Source organism: Artibeus jamaicensis, unplaced genomic scaffold (genome assembly GCF_021234435.1).
Source record: "Artibeus jamaicensis isolate MK-2021 breed Jamaican fruit bat unplaced genomic scaffold, CSHL_Jam_final scaffold_537, whole genome shotgun sequence".
Lineage (NCBI taxonomy): Eukaryota > Metazoa > Chordata > Mammalia > Chiroptera > Phyllostomidae > Artibeus > Artibeus jamaicensis.
In genome coordinates, this window is record NW_026522047.1 from 30,944,438 (window position 1) to 30,963,262 (window position 18,825).

General features: G+C 34.0%; 1 protein-coding gene across 4 annotated transcripts in view; it reads right to left on the reverse strand.

Annotated features, from left to right (window-relative positions):
* Positions 1-18,825, reverse strand: part of LOC119054885 (probable ATP-dependent RNA helicase DDX60) — an 80,899-nt gene that overhangs the window by 14,205 nt on the left and 47,869 nt on the right. For all 4 annotated transcript variants that reach the window (XM_037152923.2, XM_037152921.2, XM_053658652.1 and 1 more), the window contains 10 exons: positions 16,835-16,962; positions 15,377-15,535; positions 13,599-13,743; positions 11,268-11,420; positions 6,818-6,922; positions 5,941-6,141; positions 5,140-5,244; positions 4,844-4,988; positions 2,812-2,933; positions 228-375 (listed from right to left, as the gene is read on the reverse strand). In XM_037152923.2, the coding sequence (XP_037008818.2) occupies positions 228-375; positions 2,812-2,933; positions 4,844-4,988; positions 5,140-5,244; positions 5,941-6,141; positions 6,818-6,922; positions 11,268-11,420; positions 13,599-13,743; positions 15,377-15,535; positions 16,835-16,962 (1,411 nt within the window). The remainder of the gene's footprint in view (positions 1-227; positions 376-2,811; positions 2,934-4,843; positions 4,989-5,139; positions 5,245-5,940; positions 6,142-6,817; positions 6,923-11,267; positions 11,421-13,598; positions 13,744-15,376; positions 15,536-16,834; positions 16,963-18,825) is intronic.

Sequence of the window (18,825 nt, forward strand, 5' to 3'; positions counted from 1 at the left end):
TATCTTAAGTATTTAGTGTTAAATCAAATCTATGTTGGCTTGGCTAATTCCAAATAATGTTTTCAGTATATAATTTCCACAGCATAGATCTGAAGAATTATAATAGTTTCCTGTGTATTCTTTTTGCAATCGTTTTGTCCTTATTTTTTAAAGTTTAGTTTTATCAAAAGTATTTACATTTTCTATTATTAACTTTGCATTCTGTTTAGGTACATTCACAGTCTTACCAATTTCTGAGAGAGGTAGCTGGGATTCTTTTGTCATGTCGGCCAACTTAGAAATCGTTAGGAGGAAGGAACCAAAGTTCTTTTGAATTATGCTGTTGTGTTCCTTTACCACTTCAGCGAATTCCCGGGGAAGATCATCTAGGATTACCTAGGAACAATGAGTCCAACTACTGTAATGATATTTTAAAGCCAGAGGACTAATGAAGTCTGTGAGACAGATGGTCATAATATATTTAAAACTCTGGATGAAAAAAATATTTTTAAGTATAAATTCTATTATTTATAAAAATATAGCCCTGGCTGGTGTAGCTCAATGGATTGAGCACAGGCCTGCGAACCAGAGGATTGCAGTTCAATTCCCAGTCAGGGCACATGTCTGGGTTGCAGGCCGGTTCCCTGCAGGCCAGTTCCCAGCAGCGGAAGCACGAAAGGCAATCATACATTGATGTTTCTCTCCCTCTCTCCTTCCCCTCTAAAGATAGAGGAATAAATAAATAAATAATTTTTAAAGTATAAATACAACAACTAAAATCACTTAGTTTTTGTGATCCTACCACCCAGGAATATATGTTTTAGAGATTTGGGTATATAATATTTCCTCCTAGTCTTGTTTATACAAATTGTGTTGCAGTGCGCAGTTTCTTTTCTGTCTTCTGTTTATGCTCATCATTGCATCTGGAGTACAGGCCCATGTCACGGAATTGAAAAGGTGGAATCGGCCCATTGCTTGAAAAGATGAACTTTAGTGACTACATAGTATTGCCACATACAGGCTTGTTAAAGTTCTTCTAACCATCCTCTTTTTATTGGGTATATGGGTGGCATCCAGTGTTCAATTATAAATAATTATCAAACGTTATACTTTGAAGTATGTCCCTGGAAAAACTTCAGGTTGAAATCCCAAGGTTCAGCTCATTAGGAAATCAGGTTATTGCAGATATAACTAGTTGAGATGAGGGCTGTACTGGAACAGGATGAACCCCTAACTCAATGTGATCAGTATTCTCATAAAAAGGGGGAATTTAGACAGAGAGACATGTATACAAAGAGAATGCCTTGTGAACATGAAGGCGGAGATCGGGGTGATGCATCTCTAAGCCAAGGAATGCCAGAGAACACCCAGAAGCCACGAGAGAGATGTGGAACATGTTTATCCCTCAGTCTTCGGAGGTACCCAACCCTGCCTAGACGTCAGCCTTCAAAACAGAGACAGTAAATTTCTGTTGTTTAAGACAGTTGGTGGTTCTTTGTTATAACTGCCTAAAAAAACTAATAAAAGAATATTTTATATAATTAATTTATGCAATGATATAATTTGATTATATCATTCTTATAATTTCAAAGAAGTAACAATACTACATTAAAGAATATTTTGAAGGACATATCTATTTGCAGTCCTGTCAACATAACTATCAATTGCAATATTTGCCATCCTAACAACTACAGCATCTTGTTAATATTCATTTTTTTTACCGTCAGAAGGATTATTTTACTTTTTTTTCAACTTTAGCATATGAAAGAACTAAAATTTTCATTATATCTCTTTTGTATTTGAAGACCTTACTAAACTGTCATTAATTGTTATCATTTTCCTGTCAGTCCTTTTTGCTTTTTCAGTAGCCAGTCATTTCTTCTGAAAATGAAAATAACCGCTAAAATAACAGCTAACACTTATTGGATGTTTCCTAACTACCAAGCACTGTTGTAAGCACTTTGCATATATTAATTAATTTAATCCTTATAGCAATCTTTTGAAATAGGTACTACTATGATTTCCAGCTGACAGGTAAGTAATAGGCCTGGATAAAAAATTTTGCTTAATGCCACCTATGTGCCAAGTAGCAGAGATGGGAAGAGGTCCAGGAATCCCTCTGGCTTTATATTACTGTATGGTAGGTCATATTCACTGTGCTTACCTTTCCCATAATTATATGGTACTTTTGTCTCTTGTGATTTGGCCATGAGTGAAATTCCCATAATTTCAAATGGCTGTTAAATTGGGCGTTTATTTCTTCTTATTTCAAGGTTAAGTGTTACTATGGCCATTATTTCACCATTATATGTAATGATTGAGACATCTTCAATGTAATAAAAAAATCCTATGTTACTCACTTGCTAAAAATCTCTAATAGAAATAAAGTTTTCTACTTTTTTTTTAATTGTCACCTGAGGACATACTTATTGATCTTAGAGAGAGGGAAAGGGAGGAAGAGAACCATCACTGTAAGAGAGAAGCATTGACTGGCTGTCTCTTGTTATGCATCTCAGTCAGGGACTGAACCCTCAATCCAGACATGTGCCCTGACTGGGAACTGAACCCACAGCCTTTCGGTTTATGGTTGAATCTCCAACCAACTGAACCACAGCAGCCAGGGCAAGTTCTCCATTTTTAAAAAGACCTCGACCTTTTTCTGCATCTGAGAAGTCACTGTATATAACCAAGAACTGATTGAGGCACGATGAAGAAATAATGCTAGTAAATGACAGCAAAACTTTGTTTTGGGGGAAATATGGCTATACTGCATGTTCTAATGGAAAGATTTTAAGTAAAATTGCAAGGTTATGGTATATATTTTTTTCTTACCATTGAACGAGAAGTATTTTTTTTTAATTTGTTCACACAGGGAGGAAGATGCCGTCTTCCAAAAAGATTTGCTAACACCACCACTAAGGTCTCCATCACATCTTCAGAAAATCTCTTTTGGCCTGTTTAAAATAAAGCATTTAATTTTCCAAACTTTAGAGAACAAAATTCAACATTTTAGAAATATACTAAAAAAAGAAAGAAATATACTGAGTCAGTTCTTAACATCTAAACTTAAGTCCTGGCTGTTGTGAGACTGTGGGTCAAGCACCAACCTGTGAACCTGAAGGTCACTGTTTCAGTTCTCAGTCAGGGCACATCCCTGGGTTGTGGGCCAGGTCCCCAGGTGGGGGCATACGAGAGACAACTATAGGTGTATCTCACTGATGTTTCTCTCCCTCATCTGTTCCCTCCCTTCCCCTCTTTTTCTAAAGCCACTTTCCCTAAAGCCACTTTCCGATGTTGAGTGAACTTTTAAATAAATCACGATATCACTATAATAATGCAAAGTAGGTGGCATCCTACTGACATAGACTCTGGTATCCTTGGATCCGCTTTAAGCTGAAGGAACCAAAAGAAAAAAAAAAAAAAAAACTGCCACTTTGCCACATGGTCTTTAGCTCTGGCATGGCTCCGGATTCCATCATGGGGTTCAAATCTTCTTTTTGCTGATTTGCTTCATTCATTTTTTTCCACCTCTCTTCAAAACCTACTAAGGAATGAAGGCCCTTGCGCAGCTTTCCAAATTCTTTATCTGCCTTTCAAGGCCACATATCAACCCATACCCTTCACTCTGTCTTTGGCAACATTACGGTCCAAAAACTAATCTCACAGCTACTCCTGTTGACATGCTCCTGGTATTTCTTCCAGTATTTTAGGTACTAAATCTCAAGGGAAAACCTATGTGTGACTCTGGATTTTTAATCAGCCACAGTATTTAGCACAGTGCTGTGCCCACACAGATATCCACTCATGTGAGAGCTTGGAAACAAGCCACAGCTGACACACTAGTAGGGAAATGCAGAGCATTAAGAGTGAAGCTTCTAGACTTCAAGGAAACAAGCAAACAAAAACCACCTTGACTTTATGTGTTTATACTAGTAGCATTTAGGCAAATTTTGTTTACATTATTTTTTAATCCCTGTAACATTATGATACGTAACTCACCATATTTATAAAATAAGTAAAATTTAGTGATACTACTTTCTATGATCTTTCATGAAAAAATATAGGTTAATAATGGGTTAAAGGCTTTATGTTTAGTTCTAAGGTAATAGTATATAATAGTTTCATTATTTTTAATGTTATTTTTAAGAGTTGGTAATTTACTAAAAATAAAATGCACAATGGGGCATTAATTACATATATATTTAGGTTCATTTGAATTTGGATCATATCACTTTATTTCTCTCTATAGAAAATTAAATTTCATTATGTTATAGAGAAAAGTAGTTTATGATTTTTAAAAAGGAGGTATCATTTAAGAGGACAGCATTGTGATGCCAATATATTTCTACAGTTTATATTTGACTTTGAAGTGTTTATGTTTTACTATGTTAGAGCTAATGATTAGGATCTAAATGTGAGGAGATCCCCAAAAGGCCTGTTTTTTCATATTAATGACCAGGTACAAAAAGGACAAATGAGTGATTTTACATCTATTATTGCAATTTATTTCAACTGATATGTGTATATATATATTAAAATGTCTTGTGATTCTAGAATAATAATATTTATTATTTTAAGAATTTGTTTTTTAATTTAAAGTACATTAAATGGTAACAAGGATACTTATAGTACTTTATAAATATATTATGTGTATATTAATAATATTTTGATAAACATATTTAATAATATAAAAATAAGAAAAATGTTTAAAATATATTAAGAGAGAATGCAGTTAGAATATCACACCATCCAAAGTGGATGTATTCTGGGGAATACCTGGATATATGTAAACACGTGTGGTCTGTGTGTGTGTTTATGAACACAATTTAATGAGTAAAAGTTTGGTAAAGGAATATTTGCTTACCATTTATGTTGGTTGGAGTGCACAACTTATGAAATATGCCTTTCTTCAGCAAGCTTACTAAAACAAAGTTTGCAGGTTCGTGGTAGTGCAGATGAGACACAAGGCTAGAATATCCGATGGGAATACATTCTTGATTCAAGTATTCCTAGAAATCAAATTTAACATGTTAACCTCAATCTCTAGATCTCAGAAATATCAAACAAGTAAGTTGTTAATAAAGGACAAACAATTTAGAACAGTGGAGTTAAGCATGTGTACTTTCATCTTAATTTAGTAGAAACAGATTTAAATCTTACCTCTCTGATTAAGAATTGTAAAGAATATATGAAGTAAAACTTTAACATGCACTTCATCTTTGGTTGCTTGAAGGACATCAGTGAATGTTGGAGAACTGATAATGCCTATACATATATATATCAAAATATCAAGTTAGATATTAAGCAAATTTTATAGTGTGTCTTCCAAATGTGATATCCAAAGGACAACTAAACATTTCTATTAAGAACGGAGTGCTACATATATTTATGTACTATATATAACACATGACATTTTATTAGGCATTAAATGTTTATTTATTATATTATTGTAATTATTATACTTATGATTAGGCATTCCATAGTGCTTTATATTGCATGCATATGTAATTGAAAGCAGTACAAAAAACTTGAGGGAAAGATAAATAATTACACCTTTATGCATGAGAGGTAAAAAGTAAAATAAAGTATAAAAATGGAAAACCAATCATTACGAATATTGCAGCATCTTTTGTTTTTCAACCATTAGTTATTTCTTTGAAATTTGTTTTTAAATCTTTGAGACCAGATATAATTACATGAAAATGTTTGTTTTCTGATATATATGAAACCCAGGGGTTATTATAACAGGACAAGCATGGGTTTAATTTTCCACATGTTTAATGTGTGAAATTGAAAGCAAGTTTCTACATTGAATAAGGGGACTATAAAGTAGAATCAAATGTTACAGTGAGTTTTTATTCTCTTTATAATTTTCTTCTCTTCAGTTTATGTAATTTATGATAAAATTGAGCTTACATGACTATACTTAATTAGGTAATTCAATAATATAAAACAGTGTACCTTTGCTTTGGCATCTTCCTTGTCATCTGCTTTGGCAACTAGGAGCATAAGTCTGAGAACCAAGGAAATGCTTAAAGGAAACTGACCCTTCAGTTTGGGCACATTCGACTTTAAGAGCCTTTCTATCTTAGGTAATGGAATGTCATAGAAGAACACATTTCCTGTAAGATCTTCTCCACGTCTTCCTGCACGACCAGACATCTAAAGAGATTATAACATAACACATTTAAGTCATTTCAAATCTTGCCTCTGTGAATGGTTAATGTCTGACTTACCTGTACCACAAGAAATAATTAAACTTCCAAAAATCTTGAGAGTTCTTTGTTGCTTGATATATCAAGTTTAGCAAAGTGTAAAATATTATTTTATTTTAAATATATATTATCAAAGTGTTTGCTATTTTAGTAACGACTATGTTTTAAGACCATGACTTTTAAAGTAGGGGTGCCCTGGCTGGGTGGCTCAGTTGGTTGGACTGTCGTCCTGTACACAAAAAGGTGGCAGGTTCAAGTCCTGGTCAGGGCACATACAAGAATCAAGCAATGAGGTCCTGACCTGGTAGCCTGGCAGCTCAGGTATTAGAGCATTGTCTGGATATGCCTAGGTTGTGGGTTTGCTCCCAGCTGGGGTGCATAAAGGAGGCAACCTACCATGTTTCTCTCTCACATTGATGTTTCTCCCTCTCTTTCCCCCACTCTTTTCCTCTGTTTCTAAAATCAATAAATAATTCCAATAAACCTATGAAAAACTACTTGACCTAATAAGTAAATTTATCCCCCAAAGTTTCAAAATAAACAAGGTCTTTTTTTGGCTTACTGAATAGATGTTCCCAACCCCTATGTATGCAAATATAGGCATGCAAAAATTGTATAAATACCTGTCGAAAGTTCAAGGCATCCAAAAAAACAGAATCTTCCATAAAAACAACAGATTTACATGGCATGTTAATCCCCAAAGCAAGGGTGGAGGTAGCTGTTATTACCTAAGGGTGAAGGGTAAAAAAAATAAACAAATAAATAAGCCCTGGATGGTGTAGCTCAGTGGATTGAGCGCAGACCTGCAAACCAAACGACCCGGCTTTGATTCCCAGTCAGGGCCCATGCCTGGGTTGCAGGCCAGTTCCCGGCTTTGATTCCCAGTCAGGGCCCATGCCTGGGTTGCAGGCCAGTTCCCGGCTTTGATTCCCAGTCAGGGCCCATGCCTGGGGCAGCCAGTTCGCTGATTCCCTCAGGGCCCATCCTGGGGCAGCGCCCCCCAGGGCACATGCCTGGGTTGCAGGCCAGTTCCCAGCCGGCGACGCAGGATAGGCAACCATACATTGATATTTCTCTCCCTCTCTCCTTCCCTTCCCCTCTAAAGATAAATAAATACAATTAAAAAAACATGTTTTAAATTTAAAAAATAATTAAAAAAATAAATTTAACCTAGAATACATTAATGCATGCATAGTCTTTAAATGTTGATTAGACTCTCTTAAAATCACTTTTCTTGGGGAAAAAGGCGAAGTCAATGTTACCAAAAATACAAACTACATTTTTTTAATAAGTCAGAGATTTGCACTCACTTTCATGTTTTCCTTAATATAATTATCTAGCCTTTTTAGATTGTAAAATGATGTGAAATCATAGTCATTCGGTAAATGTATAATTATTGTGCACAAATAAAAGCACTAGGTTGTAAAAGCAGTATTATTTTATACAAAAAAAATTTCTAAAAGTACAGTAGGGGGTAGTTTTGAAGAGAGGGAGCAGAACCCAGGTCACATCAAGCATAAAAAAACCACTCCAAGGAGTTAAGACTTTAAGAGAAAGGGGCATAACATGATATAATTAAGATTTATACAACTGCTTTGGTTAGTGTGTAAACCAATTTTAGGAGGAGAAGAATTGAAGCTGAACAATCTGATGGGCATTTTGATTTTTTTGGAGGTGACTTGATGGTGTATTGAGTAGAAAATAGTATTTTGAATTGAGATAAAATATATGACTAAAGGTATTTCCTAGGATTTCCCTTTCCTGTCTCAATTTAAAAATACTATTTTAACTCACATTTCTTAGTAAAAACTGAAGCTAACCAAGAATTCTTGATAAAACCAAGAATGTCTTATCTCTATTTTAGCCCAACCCCACTTGAGATTGCTTGTACTCTTTCTTACTTCTCTTTTACACTTTCTCTCTTCAAAATATATTTTTTTCTCTATCAGTTTAGCTCCACTACATAAGTTTGGCTAGACAGTGTTTTACTTATCTGTCTACTATATATTTTTTATTTCCATTATGACTTTTTTCTTTTTATATTTTTACATTGTAAAAATGTTCAATTAGTATACCTTTCTAATAGTGGAACCATCTGTACCTTTAGTAATAATTTTATCTTAACATATTTTGTTTAATATAAATATAAATTAATATAAATATTTAATATAAATATAGCTGCATCAGCTTTCTTTTGGTTTTTATTTACATTTCTTTTCCTTTCAATTCTTTTTTCTTCTTATGTTTTAAATATGTCCCATATAATCAACACCTAGTTAGATATTTTGTTAATTAGCTTTAAAAATGTTTCTCTTAGAGTCATTGAGTTCATATGCATCAGTTTATTTAACATAATTATTATATTTGATGAACTGGATATCATTTTATACTCATTGTCACAGTGTTTCAATATCATTTTGTCTGCTTTCTTGGCTATTTTTTAATTCATTTGGATGTTTTAGTGCCATTTACTTTTCCTCTGTAGTTTGGAAGTTGAACACTCAAATTTTGTTTTTTCAGTGAGTATTGACAAACTTACATAATCTGTACTTATCTTTTAAAGGTCCAAAATTAATCAATAATTTTATACTCCTTTAGACATTTCCTCAATTAACCCCCACTTCCAAGACATACACTACTGTAACATATTTTTCCTTTTTAAAAAGTTCCAAGTGGATATTTTTATTCAGATAATAAAACTTTTAATTTAACTATATTTGCATTTTTCTAGGATTACTCTCAATGTATTTTTAAACAACTCTCATTTTTCTAAAATTACTTCCATTCTTTCTAATTAAGAATTTTCTTTTAATTGATGAGGCAAAATGGTCAAAAATCTCTGTGTTTATTTGTCTGAAATTCTCCATTTTGCCCTCATTCTAGAAAAATAATTTGGCTGTATATAAAAACTAAATTGGAAAGTATTTTCTTTAAATTTTTAAGATAAGATTTCACTTACTTCTGGATTTCATTTTGCTTTTGACAAGTCAGAAGTCACTCACCTACTCTGTGAATCTATTTTCTCAGAGTGCTTTTAATGTGCTTTATCTTTAATGCCATTTTCTTATACAATATAGTACATATTAAAACATGTAAAATAAAACTAACAGAACTACAAGGAAAAATAAAAATTTACATTAACAGTAAGATTTTAACACTTTCTAACTCATAATTCTACCCTCATAATTGATAGAAGGTATAAAAAAAAGGTCTAATAATACAGATTTAAATTAAGAAGTCTCACAGAACACTGAAACCAGGACACACAGAACACATACTTGAGTACATACAGAACATATTGCTAAATAAACTTTATTTTTAGAACCCTTTTAAATTTCCAGAAATTTGCGAAGATAATAAAGAGTTTCTATGTTCTGCACCCAGTTTTTTCTATTATTAATATCTTAAATTGGTCCTGTACATCTGTTACAACTAATGAAAAAATATTGACACAGTATTATTAACCAAAGCTCATATTTTCCCCAGATTTCCTTGGTTTGACCTAATGTCCTTTTTTAGGATCCGCCCAGGGAACCATATGATGTTTGATAGGCATGTCTCCTTGGACTCTTTGATTGTAAGTTTCTCAGGCTTGTCTAAAGGAAATCAGGGCTCTTTGGACACATGACTTATTCTAAGGCTGGGCAAGAAATATATAAGATGAGTGAGCATCTTACTTCACCAGAAATAAGGAAGTACTCAAAAACAAACAACTCACAATGCATGCCAGAGGGTTAGAGAAAGCAAGTGAAAGAGCTCCCAATTGCTGAAACGGGAACAATTTGAACAAGAACATAGGTAAACCAGCATTGAGTTACATCCAAAGTATAAAATAAATATTCATGTGTCCATACCGACATAAATAAATGTTGTGTTCATAAAGGAATGAAGGAGAAGAGATGCAACTCTTATACAGAATAATTCTAAATAATTTATGTAGATAGTCCAACTATAAGGAGAAAGTATAACTGAACTACCTACTCCTTAAGTGTGGGTTGTGCATAGCAGCTTCCTTTCAAGGAGGGCAGTACAGAAAAGGACAATAAAAAGTTATTTTATAGTGAAAAAGTCTAATAAATATGATCTTGGCCAGATGCTCAAGATGAATATCAATAGTGATGTCATGTCCATAGTCTATAAGCCCAATACAATATGATGAGAATGACATGTTACCTCTGAGGTCTTCCTACAAGCAACACATAGACCTCATGTGATCATGAGGAAGAACATCGGTGAAATCCCAGTTGAGTAATATTCTACAAAAATATCTGATCCATTATCCTTATAACCATCAAGATCTTCAAAAACAATGCAAATCTAAGAAACTTTCACAAGCAAGAGAGCCTAAAAAGGTCTGACAAATAAATAAAATGTTGCATCCTGGGTAGGATCTTGGAACAGAAAAAGGACATTAGAGGAACAACTGAAGAAGTCTGAATAAATAATGAACTTTAGTTAATAAAAACAAATCAATATTAGATAGTTATAACAAATGTACCATACTAGTGTAAAATTTTTAAATGGAAAATTGGGTGCATGTCATATAAGATACTCTCTGCACTGTATTCATGACACCATTTTTTAACCATAATACTTAACATTTGTCAAGGTGAAGTAAAAAAATGGATTAAGCCAGGAAAGAAATTTAGCAATGTATTTCTGGAGCTTGAAAATAACTTTGTTCTTTGAAACAGTGATGTCACTTTGCAGAGTCAGTGGATCTCATCAATAATCCAAACTAGTGACATGTTTATAAACAAAAATTTCAACATTAGCAGAATGTTTAAATGAATTTTACATATATTATGATGCACTCATAAACTGTTCATTATGTAATGCTAATTCATAATAGACAATTATATACTGTTTGGTAAAGCAGACCCTAATTGTATATACATTACATATTAACTGTATAAAATATATCTGAAAGAACAGAATATGCTAAAATGTTAACAGAACATCCCTCCAAGTGGAAGGATTATGTCAGAGTACATTTTTTCCCTCCTAATGAGGCCTCTGCTCAAAGGAGTGAGGGCACTGCTTTCAGGAAAGTTATCCTCCAAGTTCACCAACCTTGACGTGCTTCAGTCTGAAAAGCATCTCGACAACTTGTCTTTGTTTATATTCCATTGAACCATGATGATATCCGATGCCCCGCCTTAACAGACCGTGCAGTTTGTAGCTTTTTCTTGTTCCTCTCAGTCTGTATAAAATCTTTGATAAAGTCTGAAATATCCCAAACAAAGAGTCTGCAGTATCAACTTGAAGCATTTATCCTTCAACTTAACCATGATGCCATGTATTAAAAAGCAGTTTAGAAATCAATGCAGAGTTGGACACACTTCTAAAAATAGTTGTGGCCAGAATCAAAAGCTTGTTTAAACTACAAAATGCCCAATATATGGATGGTATTTTAGTAGAATGGTTTCATTGTACCTGATATTCAAAGTTTGATATCTGATACAAGAAAATGTAACCCAACTTTACACACAGCAATGCTTTCTTCATCTATTTGTTTGTCAGGAACATGCACCCTATTTCCTTCCCCATACGCACTGAGTGGTTGAGATGTACCCTTGGTTTCAAACTGTGGAATCACTGGTTATGGCTCTAATGAACTGAACTAAGGTCTCCAGATCACCCTCTGAAAATGAGGAGACACCGAAGGGTGAAGATAAGAGAGATGAGGGACCAGAGTGCCCTGAGGCTGGTACCAAAACCCATCCCTGCCTAAATTCTCAGCTTAGTCTAATTTGCTACCACCCTAATATTGCTTTATTTTTGCTGTTAATCCAAATCTACCATATTTTTTGGACTACAAGATGCACTTTCTCCCCAAATTTGGGAGGAATTATCATTGTTGATGCTGCTGTTGAGTTCTGCTTACATTTACATTGGTAAAATATTATGTTATTTATGTTATAAAATATGTTACCACATTTTTTTTGCTTCAAACATTTTTTTCCTATTTTCCTCCTCTAAAACCTAGGTGCATCTTATGGTCTGAAAAAATATGTAACTTATTTCGTTTCTTTTTCATGTCATGTCTGATTGGTGTTGGTTGTCCAGTCATGTCTGATCCATGTTGGTTGTCCTCTTTCTCTCTTTCATTCTTTGTGTCTTGTCTATCTTTTTTGTGTGTTATCTTTATATCTGTCACTGTTTCTCTCTCTTTCTACCCCTTGCCCTCCCTCCCTCCCTCTTTCTTTCTCTCCCTCTCTCTGTCTCTTTCCCCCTCTCTCTGAAACTCTGTGGGTCTATTTCTATATACTTTGTCTGTCTGTCAGTCACTATTATTGCTCCTCTCTTTTCGTTCTCTCTTTCATCCTTTTTCTCTCAATCTGCCTCTTTTTCTCCCTCTCTCCCATAACTTAAGGAAATAAAAAGGCATAAAAAAGTAATAACTACATTTCTCTGACTACTACATGAATGATTAGGTCAACCAACAAACATTTAATGAGCACCCATTGTTCAGGGTTTCTCTCCATGTTTTAGAGTTACATTTCTGAATGAGGCGTGGCATAAGTGAGAAGTGTAAGACATCATGACTCCACAGTTTACAGTTTGAACAACTAGGTTCCAGACAATTTAAAAAAACAGATAAGAAAGAACTTCCAGAAGAAAGACAAATGATTTTAAGGTTCTTTTAGCTAATTGTTGCTTAAGCCTATAGCTCAGAAAAATGATCTTACATTTACTTTTAATATATCTGTCTACATATAGAAATAGTTATAACTAACTTCAACTAGTAAATGCAATTTCATAGGTATCAGAGTTATACTTTGGCACAATTCTTTGAGCTGCTTTTAATGACTGTATAAACTCAAGCAAATTATCTTAATTTTTCTAGCCTCAAACTTTAGGCTCCAATTCATTGTTTCAAGATTAATTTAGATTATGTTGTATGTTTTATAAATTCCATATAACAATATAGACACTATGTAGACTTTTATGTGTTAAAGTGTGTTTCTCCAAAAATTCTTATGTCAAAGTCTTAACCCCCAGTACCTCAAGATGTGACTGTATTTGAATAGAGGTGCTTTACAAAGTAATTCAGGTAAAATGAGGTCATAAGGATGGCCTCTCATTCACTGTGACTAGTATGCTTACAAGAATAGAAAATTTCAACAGATATACATAAAATGGAAGAAGATATGAAGATGCAGAATGAAGATGGCCTCCTGCATGCCAAGGAGAAAGATCTGGAACAGATCCTTCCCTCACAGTCCTCAGAAGGAACGACCCTGCCAACACCTCGATCTCCAACTTCCACTCTCCAGAACTGGGAGAAAATAAGTATCAGTTGTTTAGGACACTCGCTCTGTGGCCCTTTGTTATGGCAGCCCTAGTAGGTCAACATGCCCACCTGGACACCTGACTGTATCCTTGTTCCTTTTGCCTTACCTGGTTATCCACAACTGTATGGTCTGCATAAGTACAGTCTGGAGTCACTGCATAATACTTCTTAAGGTTTTTCTTCATTTCCTTTATTTCAGCTCCCAATACAATGATTCTTTGAATCCTAGAACCTGAATCTGAATTAAAAAATCTAAATATAAAAATATTGAAAATCAGTAAGTATATTGATTGTAGCTTGTTTCTTTTTATTTTTTTAAGTTTGAGTTTATATACATAAATACCAGATGAAAAGAACTGCAGATAATTCAAACCTGAAACACAATGTGCCTATTAGAGAATATTCGTCAGGCCTTAATTACCTCAATTGTCTCTTTTATCGTCTTCCCATTAAAGTATATTTGACCCTAACACAAAATAGAAAAACCTTCTGTACCTCTTCTATCCCTCACGCCAACCAAATTTTAATTTATTTTCTACATCCAAAGGAAGAAATCTTTTTAAATTGTTTATTTATTTATTTTAGAGCAAGGGTTAGCATGAAAGATAGGGGAGGTACAGAAGGTTTTCTGTACCTCACTTCCACCAGGGCCGCATCAGCTTCACAGTTGCCCTCAAAGGACCTAACGTAACTTCAGGACTGTATGATGTAACTACTCCTTAACTAGGTATAAGGAGCTTGGCGCTGCGACCAGGTAGAAACAAGGTGGAGGGCTGGATTCGGCCTGTGGGCCTTGTGTTTGCCGCCTGTGTTTTAGAGAACAAGGAAGGGAGAAAGGGAAACATCAATTTATTTTCAGTGGAACAATATTTTTGACATTAAATTTGATAGAAAAATTAATTTTCCTAATAACTGCATAAAATGCAAATTCTTTATAGTTGAAGAAGTATAGAATAATTTTATCTGCAAGACTGTCTTCTTTCTAACATAACCTGTAATTGATTTTCTGCACATGCCAAAATGAACCTGGAGGTATATCGGGGTACTTCTTAATAAGTCATTACTTGGATAGAACGGCCCACAGAGGGTGACCAGCTACTGGGCCACTGAAACAGGTCTGCATCAGCCATCCTACCTGAATTTTCACTCTTCTAAGACTCAAAAGTATTCTGTATGACCACTCCCAGCTCATGAAATAGTCAAAAAAATAATTTACTGCATTATGGTTATAATTTCTTTCAGGAGTCAGTAGGGCAAATGCTAGAAAAGAATCCTGAGTGAGGGTGAGCATTGTGTAACAACAATCAAAGTTATGTAACAAAATTCCTACACCATGTTTCCCAGGTTAATTTATACACTAGGATGAAATGAAAATAAAGGCATTTCTTCACATATTTGTATCTTTTATATTAAGACAATAATGGCATAAAATACAAAAAAATCATATTTTCTGTATTATATTAAAAGACAATTATGCTAGTGAACTTGTTTGACTAATGAGCTATTTGACATTTTAATGTCTATCTTTTAAAAGTGAATGTAAGCAATTATACAATTTATTTCTAGCAAATTGGCAAGTTACAATTCCTGAAAAACAAATGTATAACTTGCACTTACAAGAAAAAAGAAAGGAGCTAATACAATGACTAAAATTATTGCAAGTTATTATATAATTTTTTGGAATATTATAAAATACTTTAAAAAGTCCTTTCCTGGATATCCTTCCAAAAGTGAAGTATTAGTCAATTAACTTGATGTGTCATACAAAAGAAACAAAAAATCACATCATCACATTATAAAAAGTTTGAATTATAAAAAGTTTATTAAAAACTCATACAGTTTATTTTAAACTTTAAAAATTCACAACTCAAGTACAAATACTCACGCAGCACAGTTTCTTTTTTGAGACTTTACCACTTTCTGTAGTTTCTTGTTCAAATTGTTCTTCTCTCTTTCAGAATTTGGGTCTTTATCAGTATTCCGTTTGATTATCGAATTTGTAAGAAGTCGTGAAGCTGATAGTTCCACTGAGTGAATGTTGAATCTAAATTAAAAATTTATCAGCATCTTTAAAAATTTCATCTTCACATCAATCCTATGTGTGTGTAAATATATACACACACATATATATACACAGATATACTCATATATTTTATAGATATATCTCATATATATGAGAGAGAGACATTACATATAACCATGTAAGTTTTACTCATAATCTGCCTTTAATTTGTTTGTTTGCTTTGGAGATTTGTCTCAAATGGAAGGGATTAAATTAGATCTAGATTTCCTCCTCTCTCCTCCTGGTGGAGAACACCTACACTTTGAGACCCAACCCCTGTGTAAAAATATCTATAACCTCCCTAGCCCATGGATGTCTCTTTCCACTAAACTCTGAAGCACGTAATGCCATTATCACATATTTACTTCAAATGTATATTATGTTATACCTTTTAGGGACAGACCACTTTTAAATTGATAATTTACTATTTTACTGTCTTATGTTCCCAGAGGTGACAAGTGTCTCCTCATATTTACCATTAACATTTACAGAATGCCTTAAATACTGAAATATTACATAACTCTGTATATTGTGACTAGCTAAACTATTGAATCTAACTGTTTCAAGTTCACATACAACCACTCTTCTTAGAATCAATTCCTTATAGGCAGTCAAGTCACAGATTGTGTCTGCATCCCTGAGTCCTGGGCCCAGCACCAAGAAGCAAAGTGAAATGAATTGAGTGTGAGCGCATTCCATCCATATAAATTTGATTAAATATTTCCCAAAGGAAAATCTGTATTTTAAGTGCAATGAAAATATGATTGCTAATTATATGATATTGTCACTAAGCCCCAACTAACCTTTCTTTTAGCGCTTTGAAGGGAAAAATAGAAAAAGGGAGATGAGCAGACTGAAGGTCTTTCCTTTTTAATGAAGAATTTAGATGTAACCACTTTTGCAAAGAACCCAGAGAACAAATACAGCGAGGTCATACATGTGCATATGGAATGTATGTGTGTTATCATACAGGCTGTCTTTTGGCAAGTGCACATTACATTTTACCCTTTTCCCTTTATTTTACTTTGATGGTATAAAGAACTTTTCTAATAATTGATAGGACAGAGAATTCTACTGCACTAAACTATATGGTTAGGTTTTGAAGTATAATTGACTGAGAGGTGTTCCTCTCATCCTATATCCAGCTTGATATCATAAGTATGACATAGAGTTAAAATTTCTTAAAATTCTATTATGAATCAGAGGTTATCCACATTATTGCTTTCAAAAGTCTTCAAGTTCATACAACATTAAATATAAAGCTAAGTAAATGTTACTTACGAAAAGAATATTGCAGGCAGCTTATTCATTTCTTTAAGTTTTTCCACAAAATGGGGAAACATTCTTCGCTTTTCAGTTTCTGCACAATCAAAAGTCTGAGGCTTAAGGTACTTTAGTAACTGATTCACCTGAATAAAATTATTATAAGTAAGATAAATCATGAAATATTTACAACTGTGAAGAAAAGATGACACAGTCAGCTAGCGTTTGAAACTGAAAATCAGAGTGGTTAGGCTTAGTAAATTTTCATGGAGTAAGCTGGGAATCATATTCAATTTATGTACATTTTTAAATAAAATAAGAATCTATCAAAACTTGAATGATGTATTTCAATTATGTTATAATCATGCCTATGGTGTTTATGGAAGTGCACAGAGATTGTCACACACTGATCTTGGCTATTAACAGGGTGAGCACAGGGCATAGGAAGCAAGACTTTAACTTAAATAGAGTTAAAATTGCTCAAAATTCTACAAATACCAATTGTATGTTATGAATTTGTACAAATTCATCATCAAATTCATGTTAAGAGGGGAGGAAGGACTGAGGAGGCTATTATAAACAAGAGATGCAAAGCATGGTTGTCCTAAGAAAACTAAGAAATGTGAACAAATATAATTATGGAAGAGAATTCAGCTAACTCCCTGAGGGTTTAGGAACCTAGCTGTGAGAGACACAACAAATCAACCACTAAATCAAAAATATCTATAACTGTTGAGGATAGAGAAGTGTGTAGTTAAATATAAGCTCAAGGAGGAATAAAACACCAGGGGAACGCTTCCAATTTTCCAGAGTATATGTATTTTGGAAAAAATAAGATATGTTTTCTTATTTTTTGTTTATGTTTAATGACTCAATTTATACATCATAAATCTATCGTAAAAAATTTGAACAAGCTTTTCTCCATTCTCTCATTTTTTCTACTTCATCTGTTGACTCACCCTGAAGAAACACATCTCAGAGCCATCTGCAGCTCTTCGAAGGTAGAGATTAATTCACTCCGCAAGAACCTGGTGACCCAGCCTTCCCCGGCCTGGCCTGCAGCCTGGGAAAGGGCTCCCACTAGACCTCAAGAGCTGCGGCTTCAGTAGAGGAAGCCAAATATTTTTAAAAATTGCTGTGGTACAGCTTACTCTGCCTTTAAGTGAGAAAGGTTGTTTTCTTTATGATACCATTGCCCAATGATTTGAGAAAAAGCAGTTATGTTTTTATCAGTGGGAAGTCTATATACTATAGGTAAAATGGAATAGAAAGAGGTAAGTCAGTGCATATGAAAAGTGCCAGTGGAGTTTCCAGAACATTATGGCAATCTAGTAGGATATATATATTCTCCTTCAGGAGTGTGAGAGGAATTCTCTGAGAACAAAAAGAGAAAGCAAGAGTTCTGCTTCTTTCTGCATTTGTTACAGGTGAATGAGTCCCTACTGGAACCCACCTTATTGCAGGTAACAACTGCCACTTTGAGGAAAAATACAACCAAACAATAACCCGAAAAGCGAAACAAAAGCAGACAGGTTCTGGAGGAGAGTCTACAGGGAAAGGAGTGGAGAATTACAGCTTCCTGGCTTTTAACCGGGGGACATACACCTAAGCCAAAATGTTGACAAACCCTTTTCCACCCCCATCCTGCAATCTTTTTTGTAAAGAAACAGAAAATTCCGCTAAGAACAATAGCCACTAACATGAGTAGAGAATTCCAGAAAGGAGAGAGCTACAAAAGAAAATTCCTAAAATCTGTGAATAAACTAAGCCCAAATTTATCTATTGACCCCCGCACAGGCCAAATAAACTTCATACAGCCCAACTAAGGATGAAAAAATGGAGATTTTAGCTGTCACTCAAAAGACAGGATTTGTAATTTGAGTTTAAGTTATAATTACCTTCTAAGATAAATTTTAAAAAATTCTCCAGAGGGCTATAACAGAATACAGAATCTCCACAATATAAGATTCACAGTCCAAAAATAACAAAAAAGAAGACAATCCCACAAA